The sequence below is a fragment of the Plectropomus leopardus genome, chromosome 18, assembly GCF_026936395.1.
Source record: "Plectropomus leopardus strain MGB_pleo_1.0 chromosome 18, ASM2693639v1, whole genome shotgun sequence".
Lineage (NCBI taxonomy): Eukaryota > Metazoa > Chordata > Actinopteri > Perciformes > Serranidae > Plectropomus > Plectropomus leopardus.
This window is the reverse complement of record NC_142193.1, coordinates 29,177,113-29,199,029: the sequence shown is the minus strand read 5'-3', so window position 1 is coordinate 29,199,029 and position 21,917 is coordinate 29,177,113. Positions and strand designations below refer to the sequence as shown.

The 21,917-nt window shown below is 39.1% G+C and overlaps 1 protein-coding gene across 2 annotated transcripts in view; it reads right to left on the bottom strand.

The window, feature by feature from the left end:
- The window catches only part of LOC121957125 (myosin-9), a 57,340-nt gene that overhangs the window by 23,988 nt on the left and 11,435 nt on the right, over positions 1-21,917 (bottom strand). Inside the window, exons 2-14 of one of the 2 annotated variants that reach the window (XM_042505643.2) lie at positions 13,570-13,901; positions 11,062-11,218; positions 8,731-8,758; positions 7,599-7,692; positions 6,251-6,271; positions 3,608-3,700; positions 3,441-3,504; positions 3,224-3,322; positions 2,523-2,666; positions 2,313-2,408; positions 1,888-2,159; positions 1,606-1,779; positions 1,132-1,305 (exon numbers count right to left, since the gene is read on the bottom strand). In XM_042505643.2, coding sequence (XP_042361577.2) covers positions 1,132-1,305; positions 1,606-1,779; positions 1,888-2,159; positions 2,313-2,408; positions 2,523-2,666; positions 3,224-3,322; positions 3,441-3,504; positions 3,608-3,700; positions 6,251-6,271; positions 7,599-7,692; positions 8,731-8,758; positions 11,062-11,218; positions 13,570-13,896 — 1,743 coding nt within the window. In that variant the 5' untranslated portion in view covers positions 13,897-13,901. The remainder of the gene's footprint in view (positions 1-1,131; positions 1,306-1,605; positions 1,780-1,887; positions 2,160-2,312; positions 2,409-2,522; positions 2,667-3,223; positions 3,323-3,440; positions 3,505-3,607; positions 3,701-6,250; positions 6,272-7,598; positions 7,693-8,730; positions 8,759-11,061; positions 11,219-13,569; positions 13,902-21,917) is intronic. The other variant, XM_088069246.1, reaches the window with a different exon arrangement.

Below are 21,917 nucleotides of genomic sequence, written 5' to 3'. Positions count from 1 at the left end.
TTTGCATTTTAGATTTCATCTGTTTTAGGGCGAGGAGATCATGTGAAAAAGAGGGAAATTGTTTCAAAAATCAAGATTTCTCACTAAAATAAACACAGGTTGGTGGATCAGATACGCGTCAAATTGAACACAGACTGTTGTGCACTCCTCAACTCCCCCGAGTCCCCTGCATGTTTATTGTCTATCCAGTTTGCTGCTTCCTGTTTGGTGTTGGAGAGAGTGCAGCCTTTGGTTGTTGACATCATTGAACTTTTACTTTTTGCATGATCCCAAGACTAAATATATCAAACAAGTTTGATTTTATTGCTTAAATGAGGAAAAGACTGACCTGAGACAGCTCATACTGAATTTTACGACCCCACGATCCAGATCACAGGAGCGTGCACCAACTGAAGTAAAACTTTCATTACTTTATTCTGACATTTGAAATTTGTGACTGTGAAATCTTTAAAAAAAAAAAAAAAGTAAGACTTTGTGGCCTTTTAGGACTATATTAGCTATTTGGCTTTTGTTTTACTATATAGTATTTGCCTTTTTAACACTATGTTGTATGTTTTTAACGACTGCAGATATTGTTTAGTTTTTAATATTCTAGGACACTGGATCCCAATTGGTGGGACGCTGTCAAAAAGTGGGTTGCGGAGTCCATCCTGAATGGACCGAAGGTTTCTAAAACACACTTTATAATGAAGTTCAGTGAATTTCCTGCACAGAGCTTTTATTTTGAAATGCCATTTCTGTTTATTCTTGCAGTATGTTTTATTTACTTGTGTTTGTAGCGAATGTGTTGTTTATATTTTGTGGGTTAAAATGTAATATGTGGCAATATATAATGTGCGGACCTTAAACTAATGGTCGGTAGATCTGGATCCTGTGACTGGACCAGTTGAGAACCACTGTTTTAGGATGCCTTCTAACATTGGGCAAAGGGACTGCAGATGACAAATATTTTTTCAGCTAACTTGGGTGCATTTATATTTATTTTAATGTTAATAAAGGAACCTTAAAAACATAAAACCTTGGATAAAGAACTGCACAAATGCATGGCAGAAAAGTCTAAAACAGGTGAACCTCTGACATTTTAAGCCTAAGAAATGTGCTGATGAAATTTCATCATTACAAACTATTTACCTTGCCAGCATAATGAATGATGCTGAAGTCCGCTTCATCCTTCAGTTTCTTGGGCTTGAAGAACTTGGGGTGAGAGCCCTGTTCCTGGCCAACCTTCTCCACAAAGCTCCTGTCTGTGGCTTTTGGGAACCAGCACTCCTCATCCAGCAGAGCGAGGATACCAGGGGGGCTGGCCTGCACAAAAAAGGGAGAGTGCATAACTTAAGGCACAATCTAGAAAAGCAGCATAGTACTGAACACAGAATTAAGAAGTATAATATATCTGATCAGAAATAAACAAGATATTATGCTAGAAAAATGTATCACTTGGAACATGGAAAAAGGAGTTCTTATATTTGTGGCTGGAGGGGTTGACATCAATCATATTTAAGATACATATGAAATTTCAATAAAAATATTGTTAAAAAAAGGACATAACGCCAGGTCACATGTAGGGAATGAAAGCTCTACAGGTGAGTAAGAATTTTAACATACTGGTTTCTCGATGAGGTCAATGCAGGGCTGCAGGTCGAGGCCGAAGTCGATGAAGCTCCACTCGATGCCCTCCCTCTGGTACTCCTCCTGCTCCAGGATGAACATGGTGTGGTTGAAGAGCTGCTGCAGCTTCTCGTTGGTGTAGTTGATGCACAGCTGCTCGAATGAGTTCAGCTGGACGACACGGGAGAAAAAAAGATTAAGAACGCCATTGATCGACATCACAAATAAAAGCATTAATACACATTTGTACATTGTGTACAGTTTAATTCAATTATTCACCTCAAAGATCTCAAAGCCAGCGATATCTAGGATGCCGATGAAGGAGGCTCCCTGCCTCTTGGTCTTGTCCAGGGCTTTGTTGATCCTCATGACGAGCCAGCGGAACATCCTCTCATACGTGGCCTTGGCGAGGGCCTCCACAGCAAACTCTGCCTGCTCCTGGGTCTGCGCCTTCTGCACGTAGTCTCTGCCCACCTTGATCCTGGGTGACAGGATGGCCCGGGTGAAGTCTGTGACATTCATGCCCATGAGGTGGCACACCTTCTGGGCAGCTGTTACACAGGACACAGAAATAAAGAAAGAAGAGAGGCACAGAAAAGGGGATTTTAAACATAATTAACCATTTTTCAAAGTTCTCCAAAGTACTGACAAGACGGCAGTTTTGCCCGGCAAAGAGAATTTTTTCAGGTTAGGGTCAGACTCACCGGTGTTGTCGGGCATGGATGCCTGGTCCGTGTGGCGCTCCTTCTTGAAGGTCATGTTCCCGAGCTGCAGAACAGAAGCCACCACCTTCAACAAGCCTGCACAAAGAGACATAAACATGGTTTTATGGTGCAGTGACACTAATACCTAAACAAAAGCAAAGTCACACAAAAAAAAAAGTTGATTTAAAAGTGATTTGCTGTCTGACATACCCATCTGCTCTTCCTCTGGGATGCTCATGATCCTGAAGGCCTCCAGGGTCTCTGTGAACAGGTCCTTGTCCTGCTGCCCAGGAATCGTAACGTTCCCGTTGGAGAGGAAACGGTAGTTGTTGTAATTTTCAAGGAGGAGTTCATCTGAGAAGAAAGGATAACCGCAGTGAAAAAAATGGCAAAAGACAAGCTGCAATCTTTACAGGAAGGTCCACTGTAATGCATGGTGCACAATATAAGATTCAAATCCTAACTGATTTTAAAAATGAGGAAGACCACAGACATAATTGAGACTGATTAATTATACACACATCACGTAGATGCAAATCAAAAAACAGCTTACGTGAGGAAAAAATAGTGCCTGCACACTAACTCCATGCCACACTAGTTTAATGAAGACAAGGTTTTGACTAATGGACTAAGTGTGCAAGCATTACTTTTTTTCCCTCAGATCACAGACATAGTGACAGATTCAAATCATTTTTAGTTGCGACCACCAGCTCTATCGGTTGGGCAGCCCACAAAAACGCCTCATTCATTGGCAGCCACAATTTTATTCAAAGAGGCTGAAATTTGGCATGGAGGTCAAGTGAAGGGCCAGCGTAAGTCTTCAGAATAAAACCCAAATAAGATAAACTACAGTTTTAAAGAAAAAATCTGATTCCGTATTTAAACGGTGAGTTATATAGTGGGTTTCTTACTGCGCAGTTTATCTCCGGCCCCTGTGAGCAGGTAGTAGAAGATGTGGAAGGTCCTCTCTTCTTTCGCCTGGCGAATGGCACGGGATTTCTCCAACAAGTCTAGTGGTCAATCTGTCAAGGACACGTTTTCTGATACAAATACCATCCAGTTTGTGTTTTGTAGTGAGACTGTAGGCAGGTTTTTAGTGATGTCTACGATGCCTTAGGTTAAGGATACAAGTTTCAATATTGGCACCAACGATGTAACCGTTGACATCAAAGTTGATCCTGATGAATTTTCCCTGGAGGAGGAAAAAAAAAATGTTTTTAAGAGAGTCATGTTGAAGAGTCCACCTGGAAAAGGAAAAAGTGGTCTGAATCAGAGGATGCTGCACTGAGTCTTACGAATCGGGACGAGTTGTCGTTTTTGACGGTCTTGGCGTTTCCAAAGGCCTCGAGGATGGGGTTAGCCTGCAGCAGCTGCTTCTCCAGCTCCCCCTGGTGGAAACGACGAGAACAGCAAGGAAAAATATTTTAAAAAAACACGTCCCAATGTCCTACCAAAAACAGCAGTACATCAAGAGAGTTCTCAGATCTTAAAGACAGGAGAACATTTAGTATGAACTGGTATCCATTTACTAGAACATTAATGAAAGAACATAACAGTTAATGTTTTTTTAACAGATGTGCTGTGTGATTATTAACCCAGGATGTACTTACGTCATGGAAGACACACTCCAGAACATGGAGTGTACAAAATGTTTTAACAAAAGGGAGGGATAACATACACACCAGCAACACACACACACGCACACACACATACACACACACGCACGCACATTGCCCCCAAGCATTTTCCCCACACATAACCACATGCTAGTGCCCAAATCTGAAAAATCGAAAACCCCCGTGACCCTCATCAGTAACCCAACACCTGTTACCCAGAGCAGAACAATCCCAAAAACTCAAAAACAAACAAAGTCCTTTGAGCTTCAATATAAATTTAAACTTCTTCTTTAAGCTGTACTGATTTGTTTTTACTCATTGAGGCCTCGTCCACACATTCATGTGTTTTCTGATGCATTTTAAACTTCTGTGGACATATAATCTGCACATTACGGCATTGACAATGGATCTTTGTAAATCTCCGCCCATGGTGATGATTACAAATGTTTTCGACTCCTAACATCAGAGTGTGTGACATTACCTTCTTTGAGAGTTGCACAAATGAGGCAACATGACAGCCAAGTTACATTGAGTTACAATATGACTGATGATGCTCTATGTAGTAAAAATGAGTATTGGGCGAGGTACATTTTTACGCTTTCATGTTATGTTCAATGTAATTTTGTAAAATGTAGCTTCTGGCATGAAACTTAAATAAATGCAGCTGTTTGAAGGTGAAATTTGTTGATGTTTTCACAGATGTATTAAATAGATATTAGAGAGAGAATACATTATACATTGAAAAAAAGACTTTTGAAGCAGGTGTGTATTATAACATTTTACATGTGGAAGTAGGTTACATTGAAAGTAGTTTCATAAATTTGATTTTTTTCAGGCTTCTGATTGAGCTACATCATCGTCTTTGCGTGGCTTTAGGGTTACAGTTATATCGCTGCCTTTTGTTGTGTGTTATTGAGGTTTTTTGTTTGTTTTTTTTTAATAATGGTGCTTGCATGGACTCGATTTTTTTGAGAATCGACTGTATTCTGTATTCTAAGCATTGGCGCTTTCTAGCAACATCTCTCCACAGTTATTTCAGTTTTAATAGAAGGGGCTTTTTTTTCACCCATTTGGCTGTTGATCACTCATACACTCGGCACCCAGTCAAAGCATGAAAACTGAAAAGGCTATTACTGCACTGATTTATAGGTAAAGCACGTATTACACGTTGAGTTTAAATAATTCCAAACAATGACTTTCTGTTGTAAAAATGTCTGTCCAAAGTCTGTAAGCCTCCAAATTGTCATTTATTGAGTGTTTCTGGGTGAAAGTGCATGATCACTAATTTTAGGCTATGGAAAATAATTCACCTCAGACTATGCAGCAAATCTGATTATGGACTAGTGTTCTTCTTGTGGACCTCTTGACAAACAAAGACCATAGATGGAAATTTGGAATTGATTTTGAAGCATCAATATGCAGCATGGATTACTTAAAAGCAGATGTGTACTTCAGCGGCTGGCGTGAAACTGTGGAATTTTCTAAAGAATGATTTAAAGGGTTATATAAATATTTTTCCTTTCAAGACAGCGAATAAAGAAAGAATAATTAGACTACTGATATAAAAAGTTGTCAGGTAATCTGTCTCCTTCATTGATGGTGAATTATCCTCTTTCTTATTCACATTTACTGCAATTATTGGTTTGTTATGCAACTGTAATTGACATACCATCCATTTTTATTGTTAATTTATGTTTTGAGTCAGAGGCAGGCAACATTTTCGCAAGATTTTTCTTCTCCCTGCTCCTTTTCAGTAATTGAATATGTAAACAGGGTTGTATTCTGAATGTGGACAGTTGTGCATTACTAAAAGCAGAATAAATTAAAATTGAAGAAAAAAATTAGGTAAATTAAAAAAAACCAAAAAACAATTACTTAGGTGTATGTTGAACACACACACGCACACCAAGCAACTTATTATGCAAAAAGAGAAAAGCACAGTCAAACTTTGGACACACACAGAGTAGCGATAAAAAACAATGAAAAATTCAACCAGACAAATGTATAAATACAGCGTTCAGTACTAAAGTGGCTGTGTTTTTCCAGCAAAGGCCCCTCCCTCTTATCCTACCATTGTCTGGCTGAATTTTTCACAGGAACACAAACGGCTGCCACTGATCTGCAAACAAACTTCCTCCCGACTTCCTATTGGCTGGCAAGACATGCCACCTCTGCCCTTTGTACAAAGTGACTCCCACAACAGTGCGCTCCAGCGGCGAGGGAAGAGACGGAGGATGAGGGGTGAGGGCGAGGGCGGGGGAGGAGGGTAATGACAGAAGCAGGTGGGGAGGAAGAGTGGATGGAGGGAGAGAGTTAACTCACATGTGACAGGACCGAGCTTGTCTGTTGATGGGAAGAGAGAAATACAACAACCTCAAAAAAGGGATGATAGATGTGGTTTTCATCAAACCCAACTATGTTTCCCTCAGCAGCATCTATCAGAAAGCTGGCAGGACAGAGAACAGGAGTGCAGGTTTTCCACCACATGACGTAATGCTTAACTGCTAAATGCTGAGTTTTGTTTCTGATGAGAAGATGCAGAAAAATCAGCAAAACCAAATACATGATGTAAGACTTCTGGTCTCTGAACTGCCAGAGTGCCAGAAGCCTCTAAAGTGATAGTTTGGATTTTTTGAAGATGGGTTATAGGAGGTTTTTACCCACAGTCAGTGTATTACATACAGTAAATGTCTGCAGGTTTGTCCCCAGTTTGGAGAAGTGGCAGGAGCACCACCACGAAAGCTGAGCAATGCACCGCTGCGGACGTGGACGGCAGCAAAATATATTTTAGCCATTTTTAAAAAGTCTATCAGTTTAAGTGTACGCAATATTTAGAGCAGCTTTACCCTGAACTGAAGTCATTTCTATGGTATAACAACATTAAGGGCCCTGACACACTAGGCCAGCTGTCAATGAGTGTCTATTACAGCCCATCCAACACTGGATTTTTTATTTTTATTTTTTTGATTGATGTCTGTATTTCGAACATGTACAAAAACAGTAGTTAAAAAAACAGAAAAAAAGAGAAATAAATATAGCATACTCTTAAACCAAATTGATATTTCTTGGTGGCTAAAATACATGTTGCTGCTGCTCCCCTCCAAAGCAGTATACTGCTTAGTTTCCGTGTTTTTCCTACATCCTTTTTTTCCAAATTGTGGGCGTGCCGACTGTCATCTACTGTATATAACACACTGACTATGTATAAGTACCTCATACAACCCCACTTCAAAAAAAAACAAACAAAAAAACTAACATTTGAATCTTCACTCCTGTTTTTCTGTGCCTGCAGGTCTATTATCTTGATTGCCACCCATTTTCCTTTCGATGATAGCTCTTTTCTGTGGCAGCTGTGCCACAAAAGAGTTTGTCTACTGCAGAAAATAAGCTGTTTGAATAACACAATGTGATGATGGATTAACAAGCAAGTGTGCATACAAACACTGATACACAGTCACAATGTAAAAGTGGTCGGTCGAGTGTTTTCAGAGGGATAGGGAAATGTTGAAAGCACTGTAGGAACGAGAGATTGTGACTCGCCTGAAAATGAATCAGCAGGGAGTGAAGTGAGAGATGAAGAGAGTAAAGAAACGGTGTGACTGGAGGTTGTAAAAGAGTAATGGGAGGAAGGTTTGAGGGATGAACTGTGTGGATCAGAGGCAGGACTGACCTGGTCTTTCTTGGTCTTGTGAGAGGAGGCCACGTGAGCCAGATACTGGATGACTTTCTTGGTGTTCTCTGTCTTACCAGCACCAGACTCTCCTCTGTGACACAAAGATCATAGAAACAAAGGATTTAGATAATGAGGGTCTAAAACAGAGGAGTGACAGCCAAGAGTTAATAAAAAATAATTGAAATAATGTTAAAACAACAAAAGAAGTTTGGCCTGTCACGATAATTATGTTATCCATTTATCTATAAACTAGACGTCGGTCAGTGTGCTGACATTGATACTGTGTGCTGCATTGACGTGCTTGTTTGTTTACATAAGAATATTAACACTTAGAGTCCGCTTTAATATTACACACACTCATACTGCTCTGCGCACAAAATGCACTTTTCAAGCTTTAAAAAATAGTATACATTAATTTTTCTAACGATCATTCCTCATCATAAATATCAAATATTTATCGTTTTCAGAATTTTAATGCTTTAAATGCCAGGTTTTCTCATGATGTCACTATATTTTAGATGAAAAAAGTAGATTACCAATTAAATTACTTGAAATTAACAAAAGAAAAAGAACAAGACAAAGAAAACAATACAAGAAATGTGCTACAATAAAAGTAAAGTAATATTAATAATAATAAATAAATAATAATTTTCTGCAACCTAATTTTTAAGTCAAGTCACCTTTTACATTTTTTCCTTTTTATATAACATTTCAAGTTGCTCAATGCATTTTCTAATGTTTTTGAAAAAAAAAAATGGACCAATTTTTTCACATTTCAAAGATTTAAATGCTTGTAAAAGGCGTCTAAATGCAGCAAAAGAACGCTGTCTATCCAGGTTTCAAGGGATTAACAAGTTTTAGTTACTTTTTCAAACGTATGTTAATATTTTTCATATTCTAAATCCAATGTCTGAATATTCTTATGAATGAAACGTTAATTGCTCTTTGAAAGGGTGCACTTGCATTACAGTGCTCTTTTATTATTAAGTCAGTGACATACTATGGTTTAAAAATGGAAATAATGGCAATTTTTCTGGGATAAAACATTATCAAATAAAAGCAGTTATTGTGACAAGCCAACTAAGCAGTATTGTTACTCCAACATGTTATGTGATGTCTTATAACTCACGTGCAAAGAATGGACTGGTCTTCACGGTCTGCAAAAAAAGATAGAAAAGAACAAGATTAAAATAAACTGAAATTAATGCATCTATTTGATAGGGAGGATGCAGTTTCACAAAGTTCCAGTACAGAGCATGAAACTGATGTGCTGCATAGAGAGTTTATAGATATATATAGGTTGGTTTTTTTTTTTATAGTTTACATGTCGATTAGGTAACCTCTGCAGAGTAACTCCGCTGCTGAGTTTAAGTGAGCATACATTATCACCACAGCACATACAGTTTTGTAGATTGTATGACGGGAAGTACACTGGCCACAGACAGGAAATCAATATCCGGCTTCCTGTGACTGCAAAGAGGAGCTGCTGCTCAGTTTCAAACTAACTAATTACCCCTCCACTCCCAAAATGTGGTGTGAACACTCTGCTGGAGCCAAAAATGGAGAAAAATGTGACAGAGGAGATTTGTTTTTATGGGTGGTGTACATGACAGACGACACATCAGGAAAAAGGCCAAAACTGGGGCTGAATTTCCAACATATGAGTACATACAGGAGGTGACTAAAGTGACACATTACAATACAATGGCCTGGAAGGAAATTAGGTGCTGGTAAGGTTCAGCTTTTTTCTAACTGTTGATACAAGTTACAAAACTATGCATATTTAGGTTATGCGGCAAAGAGGAAATACCTCAAAAAAGCAAGATGACGTAAGCCAAACACAGGAAATGTGCATTAGCAAAGTACGAGGAGCACTTAACAGGATGTGTCTCCAACATAATCACTGTAAACTACAGTCTTAAACATTAAATTGAGCTTTATCAGTCTCCAGAACAAACTTAACAAGCAACATTTTTTATATCCCCTGCATGTCTTTCCAAAGAATGAGACAAATGAGCTGAATAGAGACACACATACCTATTTTTTTTTTAGCTTTTCATAGCTAGAATTTAGAGCGTCTGGTATTTTCTGAGGCCACTGGGACGAGTTAATCACATAAAAAATACTCTGCCAGTATCTGATCCAATATTCTGCTGCAACTGGTCCCCACTGCCTGTCATTTCAAGGTCCAAACACAATATACAAGGTACTCCTCCACAGCTAATTAAATTTTTTGGAGAGGGGACTAACACAAATAAACTGCACATATTATAGTATGCATGCATACAGCCTAGTCTTTTAGGAGCCTTGCAGTTTATAGCTCTGTGTGGTACCACTCAGAGAACAGCAGTTTAATTTACAATGCATTTTAAAGGGATTCATATAACAAGCTCGGGGAAGCTGAAATAACTCGAAAAATTTTTTAATCAATGCAAAAAAAATACTTCAGAGGCTAGATTGGCTTCAAATTTCACTTCATTTTTTTATCCAAAGTTCTCACGTATCTCAGCTGTCAAACTGGAGGTTGTCTGTCTTTGAACAACAATTTGTCCTTCTGTCTAGTACGGTGTACCTCAGGGGTCTGTTTTGGGACCACCTTTATTTTCTTTGTATATGCTTTCTTTTGGGTACATTTTTCATAAACATGGTGGCTCTTTTCATTTTTATGCTGACTGTGGGAGCAACGATAACTTCATATATGTCTAAGCCAATAAATAAGCACTCTACTCTTTATTTGAAAGTACATGTTACTTTAAATAAATAAGTCATTTCACTGAATAAGTTAAGTTGTAAAAATGTCATGAAAGTCAGTTAAAAATCATTTGATGTCATTCTTGTTGATTTAAGAAAAATATTCTGTAAAAGACACCATTATGGTAGCTTTCTGTTAGAGCAGTGAGGCAGGTTACTATAACTTTAAGAGAGGGGTTTTTTGTTTTTTAGTTGAATTCAGGCATTTGAGGCTCAATCGATGACCTGCCACATGGTTTTCTTACTGTAGTATAGTTCATTGATTATGAGAACTTGATTTGATTACTCCTGTAATAAGATATTATAAAACTATGGATTAAACTTACTTTTTTTAATCTCTTTTTCCATCAGAGTCCTGGAAGTTTTTTCCTCTTCAAGTCAACACACATAAGTTGATCCAAGGCTATATTTAAACTTAAACCCACCACACTGACAACACACAGATGTACCTGCTTCTTAGATCCACAGACCCTTGAATGTTGAATTTGCTAAATGACTGTTTTAATGATGGTAAAAGAGATCCTTTCCACCGGAGCCCAGCACATGACCAATTTTCTCTTTTTTTTAAAAAAATAAATATTCTTTTAAAACTGTTGATTCTTTGACTTGTCAGTTTTATTTTGTTCTCGTGAGGGATTTTGTAATTGTAGATTAATATTAATATTATGAAGATTCATTGTAACAGTTTTAAGTTTGGACGGTGACTTACCCTGCATCATGCTTCTGTAAGATGTGTCAGTTATGGCGTAGATATGAGGTGGCATTTCATGCCTCTTCTTGCCCTTGTACATTTCAACAATCTCCTCTGAGTAGATGGGCAGGTTCTTGTAGGGGTTTATGACGACACAGAAGAGACCAGAGTACGTCTGCAGGACAGAAAGAGTTGGCATTTAACAAAAGCTAGGAATAAACTAGAAAATAAGAAGAAATGAAGGTAAAAGTGGAAGAGGAGGGTTAGATACAATCAATTTAGGTCAGATCCTGGAGACTGGACATAAAAATATCACAAAGTAGATCTGCAAATCTCAGTTCACTGAACTGCTCACATTACAGAACTTGATGTCTTCAAATCGGGAGTCTTTAAGTAGTCGAGGTTTTCACACTATATGACCGACCACCAAAAAGAGGTTACACACAGCAAGATCTTTTACAAGGAGGAATCCCTGATGAACGTCTGGTCTCCAAACTACGCTTTGTCACAAAGTACATGAGGAGTGACACGGGAAAATTATGTAATACCTTGTGCAAGACACGATTTTTTTGTTGTCATTGGCACAAATGTTCACAAAAAGGCCAGTAACTTTATAAATGCAGCTCATGCAGTAATGTCTATCTTGTGTCAAAGTAGCACTCTCATTGACTGAATCTTAGAGTAGTGCTCCAGCACTGTTCTGTGAGCAACACCGGTTTGCCCCAGATTTGGGGCTTTTATTCCCAAAGCTAAAACTGTTCGCAAGTGGAAAATCAGGGCTTACGTTGTGTAGTGTGATCTAGGTGTGTAATGTGTAGAGTAGAATTAGGATTTTCATTTCAAAAGCCTGATACCAACTAACCAGTAACGAGCCGTGTAATTTATAAAAAAAACCATTGTGCCATTGTGAGTAAGCAGCTTCATTTTTAGCCACAAAACCCTTAAGCATTGTTGTCACTACTCGCCATTTTGCTAACAGTGCTGACAGACTTAACAATGCTGAAGGAGTTTTGTTGGCTGAAAATTGAGTGGCTTACTCACTAGAAAGCAACCTGGTTGAAGACTAGAAAGTGAGCACAGTTTTTCTGCAACTGTCCTGTTTTGCGTCCACCGGCACAGCTAGCTCCCACCACTTAGAGGTGGTAATTCGCAGTGCAGAGAGTGGCCAAATCTACCTATAGACCAACATGCATAACCATTCAAAAATATTCTCAGTGGTTAAGCAATTAAAGTTTAACAGCTGACATCCCACACTGGTTGACACTGGCCAACTCATTTCATATGCTTAGGTACTGGTTCAATAAAAGAGGCCTTCCCATCAAGACTAAGCTGAACGTTTCTAATGAACTCTGATTTGTTGTTGTTATGTAATCTCGACCCCACCCTGCTGCAAGTTTAAACTGATGAGTGCAGAACTGCAGCTACTTGACAGGTTAGCTGAGTCATATCTCAAGGTAGAATCTTATCTTTTTGGCTTTAACCGTTAAAACCCTCCCCCATTCCTTTCTATAAACTCCACTAAATCTCTTCCTTTGTGTATCTGGACTCTTTCTCAGCTCACCATAACTTCATTTTTTTTTTCTAAGTGCTGCATTCCTGCGCTGCCCTCCCATCATCATCTGTACCAGGCATCTCTCCCTCTGCTGTATACCCGCTCTCCCCTGAGAAACGTTAAATCTAAAGACTACAGAGCCCGGAGGCGCTCTAACCACCCGTAGCCTGGCTCTCTGGAGGGAGTGAGGGAGGGGGACAACAGGCTGTGTTGATATGACCAGGTCACACCACAGAGTCAAAGAGACCACATCACTCCCAGCCCGCCACATGGGGATAAATAACATTAATTATGGGGGAAGTAATGGCAGTTACAACACGATTTACATTCCATGTCCACTGCTGCAAAAAACTGCACGCCCCTCCCTCCCTCCCAAACTTTTTCTTCACATCTCTCATAGTCATTGTTCCCTGCAGCTTCCTGTTTACAAGATAACTCCAAACAGAAAGCGAGGGGACAGAGAAAACATAACAGAGAGAGGGGAGGAGGGTGCAGGAAAAGAACGCCTGCATACCATCAGCATGTTCGCAGAGTGCATGTTGTCTTTGCATTGACATTTTGCATACAATGGATTGTCTTAAACAATGGGGCTTAATGAGATAATTAGAGTTTAGACAGGGAGATAAACTGGTTTGGAAATTGGCCAAGGCAGACTGTTTTCCAATAACCAGTGGTGATTTTGTAACAAATAAAAGCAAAAATGCTTTAAACTGCACCAATGGGTTATGCTAACAATTGATGAATAACCGGATTAAGAAAACAGTACTAACACAATGCTGTGAAAAAAGCAAATATGACACATAGGTGTATTTTATTCTTAGAACTGAAATTTTTGCTCTCAGGAATTACTTTTACCTCATTATTTAAAACTTTTGCCACTATAAAATGAACACTGTAACACTCTACAGAAAACAAGGAAAAACACAGTAGGTCCCTTTTAAGACATGTTGCATCCATGACGGCTTCATACTCACATAAATGAGACCAGAGTAGTATCTCTCCTTCAGGTTGTGCAGCACAGAGGCCTCGTTCAGGCAGGTGAGCTCGGCCATGTCCTCCACCTTGCTGAACTTGGGCGGGTTCATCTTCTGGATGTCATCCTTGTTCACCCTGACCTTCTTCCCAGAGTCTGCCAGCTCGACCGTGCACTCGTCGCCGCGCTCCTCCTTCACTGAGCCGGCCTCGAAGCCCAGGCGCTCTGACGGCACCCATACCAGCTTCTTGGTGGCCCAGTCGGCCTGTGCCAGGGGGTTGTTGACCAGATTGCGGTCCACGTACAGGAACTTGTCTGCGGCGGACATGGCAGCTGTTTCAGAGAGAAAGAGGAAGAAATAGAGTTTGTGGTTAGTGCTTTAAAACTGACGAAACTTTGAACAAACCACAAAAAATAAGAAATCTGATTACCATCTAAAATCAGTGAATCTCAGCTTGCTTTGCTTAGGGGCCACTTTTGCAAAAAGACAGCAGGCCAGGGGCCAGTTGCAACTGCCCCATACATGTTTCTGGGACTTTAGGACATTTCTCAAACTTTAGGTAGTTTCTCAAATTTTAGGACATTTTTTGAGTTTTAGCACATTTCTAGGATTTTAAGACGTTTCTACAATTTTAGGATTTTTCTAGGATTCTAGGATGTATGAAGGATTTTAGGACTTAGCTTTAGAGTTAGATCTATTTTTATGTTGTTTTATACACTCTGGCACCTTATGTTCCCAATGTGAATCACTTTATTTTTATTGTGAATTTAAAAATGGTAGTGGGGCCCACCCTGCACCCTATAGATTTGGCCCGCGTGCCATCCATTGAGTATCACTGATCTAACTGTTTGTTATCTATCATGACACCCAAATCAGTAATATATTGTATATAAATTACTACATGTCTTCAATAATATCTGGCAGAAAAAAGGCAGGTTTCCTTTGCTACTCTTTCATCTTTTCATGTAATCTCTGAGGAATGTAAAGGTCGCTGACAGGATGTACAACAGGAAGACTCTGCTCAAGTTAGGTTGTGTCGACATAAAACACATCCATGTCAAACGAGGCTCTGTGTTACTTCTTGGCAAACTCCTGTGGACACTTATTGAAAACTCCAGCTGCTGGACCATCTGGCTGACAGAGCAGGGACATGAGTTTGAGTTGAGGGAGCATTTCTTTGCTGTTGTTCTTATTGGTTGCCCAGAAGAGGGGGGAGAGGAGGGAGCTGTGGGTGATCGTAAAGAGATAACGTAAACCTCTTCATGACTTAATGGCCCGTATCAACCAAATATAGCTCCAGACAGACAAACCCAGCAACGATATCAAGAAACAAGTCGCTTTTGTACATTCCTGTTTGTTTTTTCTGCTTCAGAGGAGCCGTAAAGAGAAAAGGATCAAAGGAGTAAAAACCTACCTGGTTTCATCTGAGAGCATTTTCTGTATACACACCACAGCATCATCACATTCTTGTTTACTTGACTAGTCGATTAAACTTTGCTACCCTCTTTTGTTGGCATCAGAAATCCCAGTTGGAAAAAAATTATTGTATTATTATTGTATGCAATTGCATTCACCCAATTGTAATAACCAGGGACATTCCTTAAAGATGTATTTTCCTGAAGAATATTGTTTTTAATAAATATTTGTTAACTTTCAAATGGTGAAATCTTATGTTTGATAGAATCATGTGAAATGTTCATAACAAACAGTGTAAAGTGCCACAAAACGTAGTACCATTTAAATTACAATTTGGTAATTGAAAAAAATTCAAATGTCTTATTGTAAGCCTAAACACTAAATCCCTTAAAATCTTTAACCTTTAACACCATCTTATGCAAATGAAGGTGGGGAAATGATTCAGGTACACCCTTTCAAAGAGCAATACACTCTTCTTAATATCCAGACACTGGAGCTGGAATGTGTGGACCATCCTAAATAATTAGAAAATGAATAAATGTATAAAGAGGAGCTACCTGAGCCCCACCCACGGTGAAACTCAGTTAAAACAGAAGACGAAATGACAGCAAACATGTCCCTGCATAGATTTCTTCCCTGGAAAATTCCCCTTAGCTGCTGCACCCAGGTCTTGTAATGACTGGGAAAAGCCCGCCTTTTATTCTAGCATCATGATGGCTACATTCTCATGTTAACAATCACGTATATAAACACAAGGGCAATAATGTACGAGATATGGACATGACCTTGATCAGTCTATACCGTAATTAACGTGACACGCCTAGTGACAGTGGAGGTTTCTGTTTGATCAGGTAGCAAACTTGCCAACAAGCCTACAACCGTTAGTCAACATGTGCTGTGCAATTTAATAAATACATAATTTCTGCAGGCAAACAACTGCACTAATTATGCACTTGGAGGACTGTATTTATTTTCTCAATGATGTGTTGCAAGGAGCAATGAGCAGGTTGAGGCTAACTGTCAAATGAGATAAAACTTCAAATAAAATTTGAACCCAAACAAATGATTGGCATTAAATGCTGTGTGTAGAAGTTTTACACCAAAAAATAATTTAACTGCAGACTGTAAGAAGCATCTTGTAGACGACAGGCTGTGTGCATGTCCGTCTTGCTCTAAATACAACTGTGAAAGCTCACAGATGACATGTTGTTGACAGGGTGTGCTGCGGTTAAACTACATTGAAAGTGACTGGACCAGTATAACCAGTATGCAGGAAAATGACAGTGTGTTTGAGCTAACCCGTCCCACTGAAGAGAGTGCAGAGATACTCTGATGGCAAATAACTGAACACGATGTTCCTTCAACGACCCCAGACTTTACCATCCAAATTATCACCCAATCATACCTTTTTCCTTACTTTTAATGTTCCCTCACCTCCAACAGAAAACCGAGAGCGAACCATTGAGGCTCGTTTGAATATTCGGCGTTGCTCATATGCAAACACTAAGGAAATCACAGCAGAGGTCACTTCAGTCCAGTCCTACATTTATCATCATGGCTGAAATAACATATTAGCTGGAAGTGTTTCAGAGGTCCATGGGAGTATTTAAGGATTGCGATGTGGTCCAGTGGGACGAGAATCTGGAGCCAAGTTCTCAGTTCTCTCATACTCAACATCATAAAACACTGTTCCTACACAACAGTGGAGATGATACTTTTATTTAATGTAAGAATAATGGTTTTAGAAAGCATTTCAATAACTGGGAAAAATGCACTTATTACAACTTTGATGGGACGTCGTGGCTCAAAGGGTCTCTCCAAAATTACTGAAAATATTTTTAGGCATTTGTATTTTTACCGTTACTATTTGTCCTACCGGGTATCTCAGACATAGGGCTGGGCAATATGGCCTATAAATAAAACTCAGATTTTTATCACTTTTTCCCTTTGAAAAACAAACTACAAATGACAAAAGAATGACTCAAAATGAGTTTTACTTTGATTTAAGCGCTAAAAAATAGCTAAGGTAAACTGGAAAAGTTTAGAGGGCTTCAAGTCAGTAAAGAATTGAAATGGAGCAATTCTGAAATCAAATGTAATTGGCCATTTCTTATTTATCAAGCAACACATACTCAAATACTGGGTGATGCATGATAATATTGGCATGTCATCAGTATGTGCTTTAGAATTAAATACCAGCATCAACCCAAAATGAGCTTTTATGCTAAAATGACAGGCCTAAAAGATGACGCTTTAATTATGTGACTTTAATTAGTTGAAATAGGTCACATTTGCCCTGGTTTTGGCTTATGTGAAGATTGTAATCGTGCCTTCTAGAGCGGGAGGAATTTCAGTTTTGTTTGAAACGTTCCCTAATAATAAATATGGCATGTTTGACATGTAACCTAGGTTAGTTTTCAGTAAATACAGTTTTCTTGCTTTGCCCAGTGAATATGTACATATGTGCATACACTGACATAGGCAATCGTCTGAGATGAGTCAGAAAATGTCAGCACATTGGCAAAAATCAAATATCGTGCATCCCTAACAGATACAGATATATTTACAAGTTAACATTAGCTGATCTATCAGGTCTGGATGACGTATTGTTCCAGCTCTTCTGACATCTGTTGGAAAAAAAACTGTTGGCAAAATCACAGATGAACTTGACGAAGTGCAAACTAACTACGCAGCATTCCCCAACTGTACTAAAAAAAAGGTGATGGCCCCTCGAGAATCTTTAAAAAGAAAGTTTCTGCTTTTAACAGGGTTATGTCGGTCCAGTCTGTTCCAGCACATTAACCCCAATCTGTGAGAAAGAAAGCAGAGGGAGAGCCATTCTTCTCATGACCCCTGCCTCCCCTCCATCCTCCATCAACCCCGTCAGGCTGCACCACAGCTGACGTCTATCAACCCGCCTCCAAACTCATCTCTCGTGTACCGACCCCATCCTGCAACAGAACGTGGGGCAAATTAGTCCTGCTTTACTTCTCAGCTTGCTCCCGATCCTATCTGCCTTCAGTCACCCTCCTCTGCCTCTCGAGAATCCTAACAACCCCCCTCCTGCTGTTTATCCAGTCTTTTCAGGGTCGCATTCCTCCCATACTCACCCTTTATCAGGGAGAGACAGCAAGCAACGGCATTCCACACATTTTTGTCCTCTGTCCTCCATGCCTCCCCTCTTACGTCTCAGACTTATTCTCGGGCGTTCTTTCCAGTTTCCTCCCCTTATTCCAATCACATCATTGTGTCATGTGTGCCTTTAGGAGTATCATCACTCAGGAGACATCAGCATCACGTCACACTTACAGCCGCGAACAGACCTGAGCGCTCTCGGTCGCTTTAACGTGTCTGAGTGTGTTCCCATGCTTCCTTTCAAAATTCACTTGACCATTTTTCGCTCCATTACTTTTGGATCAGTTGGCCCCATGCAGGCTTCAGTATGAGCCGTGGCCGATTATAATCCCTGTAGCTTTGTTGTTTGGCAAAAACAAGAAGTGAAACAGAACAAGTTGAACACGCCCAAAGCTCTGGTGTTTCTTTAGCTGCTATGTGTTAACAAATATACTCTGGGTGCAGGGAGACATGTTGGCTGCCATGGAGATAGCGTCTCAAAAACTTAACAAAGACAGACACCATCTGTTGCTGCAGTCAAACGGCTTTAGCATGTATTGTAACAAGCTTTATTTTCACTATAAATTAATTTTAGATTAGGTGTTTCACAATGCCAGAAATATTGGCCAACACCAAAAGCAGTGAAATTCCACATTTCTTGATACCTAATTTGGTACCAAAGTAAGAAACAAAACAATACATCTAATGTATTAAATCATACACTGCTTTATTTAAAAAATAATTAATTTTATTTTATTAGTGAATAAAAATGTGCATATATATTCTTATATAAATTAATGTATTTTACAGGCAAAAAGCATTAATATATACACTAGGATATATTAACATGTTGTTGTGATAGGTGCAGAATTTTTCCCCAAAGTTAAACTTTTTTTTTTAACTCAATAAAAACAACAACACAGAACTTACAGCACTAAGTGTTTTGTCACACTGCTGGCAGTTGGAGCATTGTGAAAATACTTAGCACTTCTATCCTCAACACGACATCTTCAAAAAGTTTTTTGTCCAACAAACAGGCCAAAACCGGAGGATGTTTAGTAACTATCATAAAACAAAAAATTTGAAACTAGAGGTTTTTCTGTATTTTTGCTTGAAAAATGACTCACATGATTACAGACAACAACAATATTCAATTAGTCGTCAACAACTAAATCAATCGCCAATTAATCTGACTATCAATCAATCTGTCTTTCAAAAAAAAAAGTCAAATTTCTCAGAGCTTAGCTTCTAAAATGTGAATATTTTCTGTTTTCTTTACTCCCTCTATGACAGTAAACTGAATATTTAGAAACAAGACAAAACATTTGGTAACATCATTCTGGGCTCAAATGGTCATCTTCTGACATTTGATAGACAAACAACTAATCAATTAATCGAGAATCGACAATGAAAATAACAGCTAGTTGCAGCCCTACATGATCGATCGATTGATTTCCTTAGTCGATGAACTAATCTCTGCTTTGAACACTATGCGTAGTGACGTCTGTTGATGTCTACCTCAGTCCGACTCGCATGCTTGCCACAGATAACTCGGTGACACACTTCAAACTGCGTCTCCAGAGAGTAGCGCGAGGACTAAAATTACTCCAACAGCTATTCCAGTTTGACAAGCACTGCTCTATATTGAAAGTAGAAAAACAGGGGAGGGATAAAGAACTCCCATCAGACAATTTTAGACGGAGGCCTTCCCATGTGGAGGCAGACGGTTATAGTAAGACATGGATGTTGACTTGACTTTGAGATAAAACGGCGCGCATCGATACTCATCACGCCCCCTGCTTGGCTCAGATTCCTGCTGCTGCCCTCCTGCCAAGTCCTCCATAATCCTGTAAGAATCAAGGTTTCTCCGCTTCCTTGTCACTTTGAGACACGCTCGGCTGTGAAAACATTCACTATCTATTCTGTGGAGACCCATTTACGACGAGATTAGCTGGTCTAGATAATCACAACAAGGGTTACTCATTAATTGAATACATGGCAGAGGGCAGAAAACACTCGCATCCCGAAACCAAAAGAAAACCTTCAACTTTATTAAGGCTGACTGTGATACCATTAAAGCAGGGATACTCAACTTGCTTTGCTTTAGGGCCACTTTTGCAAAATAACGAGGCCAGGGGCCAGTCGCAGCAGCCCCATACATGTTTCTAGGATTTTAGGACATTTACATGGGTACAAGATACCAGGTAGATTTATTAGGTTTTTTTTTTAAACAAGGTTTCTTGGATTTTAGGTATATCCCAGGATTTTTGTATGTATCTAGAATTTCAGGTTGTTTTAGGATTTTAGGACGTTACTTGTATTTCAGGACGTTTCTGGGATTTCAGGACGTTTCTGGGATTTCAGGACGTTTCTGGGATTTTAGAATATCAGGACCTTAGCTAGGACCTCTGTTGGGGGGTGCAGGGGATCCTCAACTGGCACTTTTTTTTGGAAAACAAGCTTTATTTTGATGTTGTTTTTTGCACTCTGGTACCTTCTGTATACTAAAAGTACCAAAAAATTCCCTTTGTGAACCACATCATTTTTATTGTGAATTAGATAATGGTTGGGGGGCCACTAGCACCCTATCAGAGGCCAGATTTGGCCCGCGGGCTGTAAGTTCAGTATTACTGCATGAAAGGATTATTTTCTGAAACAGCAGTGTCCTGCCAAAGCAGCACAGAGGAAGAGGAACCATAAAATGAATAACACAAGGAAGCGAACGGAGGCCGGTTTTAGAAACAAACTGGCCTCATCACAGAGACCAGAATGTGGTTGCAAAGAGGAAGTGATGCAGTGGCTTTGGGAAAGATGTGGAGGAGGAGAGGAGAGGAAAGAGCTACTGTACAGAGCGTCCTTTTCAGTCCTAGTTGTCCCGTTTAGAAAGCAGGTCAGCCTACGTCTTTATAAAAGTGAGGCCATCCATCCGTCAATCAGAATCCCTCTCATTCCTTTCCACCTCAGTGACTCTCCCCGAGTTACCGTTAAACCCACAGTGGTAGAACGTAAATAAGTACATCTACTAAAGTACTGTACTTAAGTACAAATTCAGGATACTTGTACTTTGCTTGAGTATTTTCTTTTCATGTCACTTTATAATTATACTCCACTACATTTCGATGGAAATTTTGTCACTTTTACTTTACTACATTTATCTGACCACTTTAGTTAATTAACAGATTAAGATGTTTTCATAAAAAACATGAGTACATAAAATATGATATGATGTTTTGTTATTAATTAGATTACCTAACAGTTCATACAAGTACAACTGCAACTATATTGACTAATCAATCAGTAAACTGAAGAAGTCAAGTATTTTTCTTTTCATAGAAAAAGTTTGGGTTCTATAATTTTTTACATAGTTTTGTTTTTTTTTCCCTCTTTTTTTAACCCAATGTTTTTTTTAATAATTTTTAGTTTTTTTCCATTTAAAAAATAATAATTTTATATTTTCTGGGGGAGTGTTTTTTTTTTCTTCCTTTTTTTTAAAAACATTATTTTGCATTTTTGCATTTTTTTGTTTGTTTTTAGATTTTTCTGCATATGGTAAAAGGACTTTTCCTGAATATACTTACTTTCACTTAAGTAAGGTTTCAATACTGGACTTTAATTTGTAACAGAGTATTTTTACAGTGCAGTAGTAGTACCACAGAATCTGAAAACTTTTTCCACCACTGAAATCCCAGGAGTTGAGACCACCTCTACCACAGCATGACCATGTACAGTCAAACCCTCGTGCTCCGGCTGAAGGGAACCTATAAACCAGCTGTGCCCCATTGACAGGAATATTAATAGAATGACCAAAAAGTCAATAA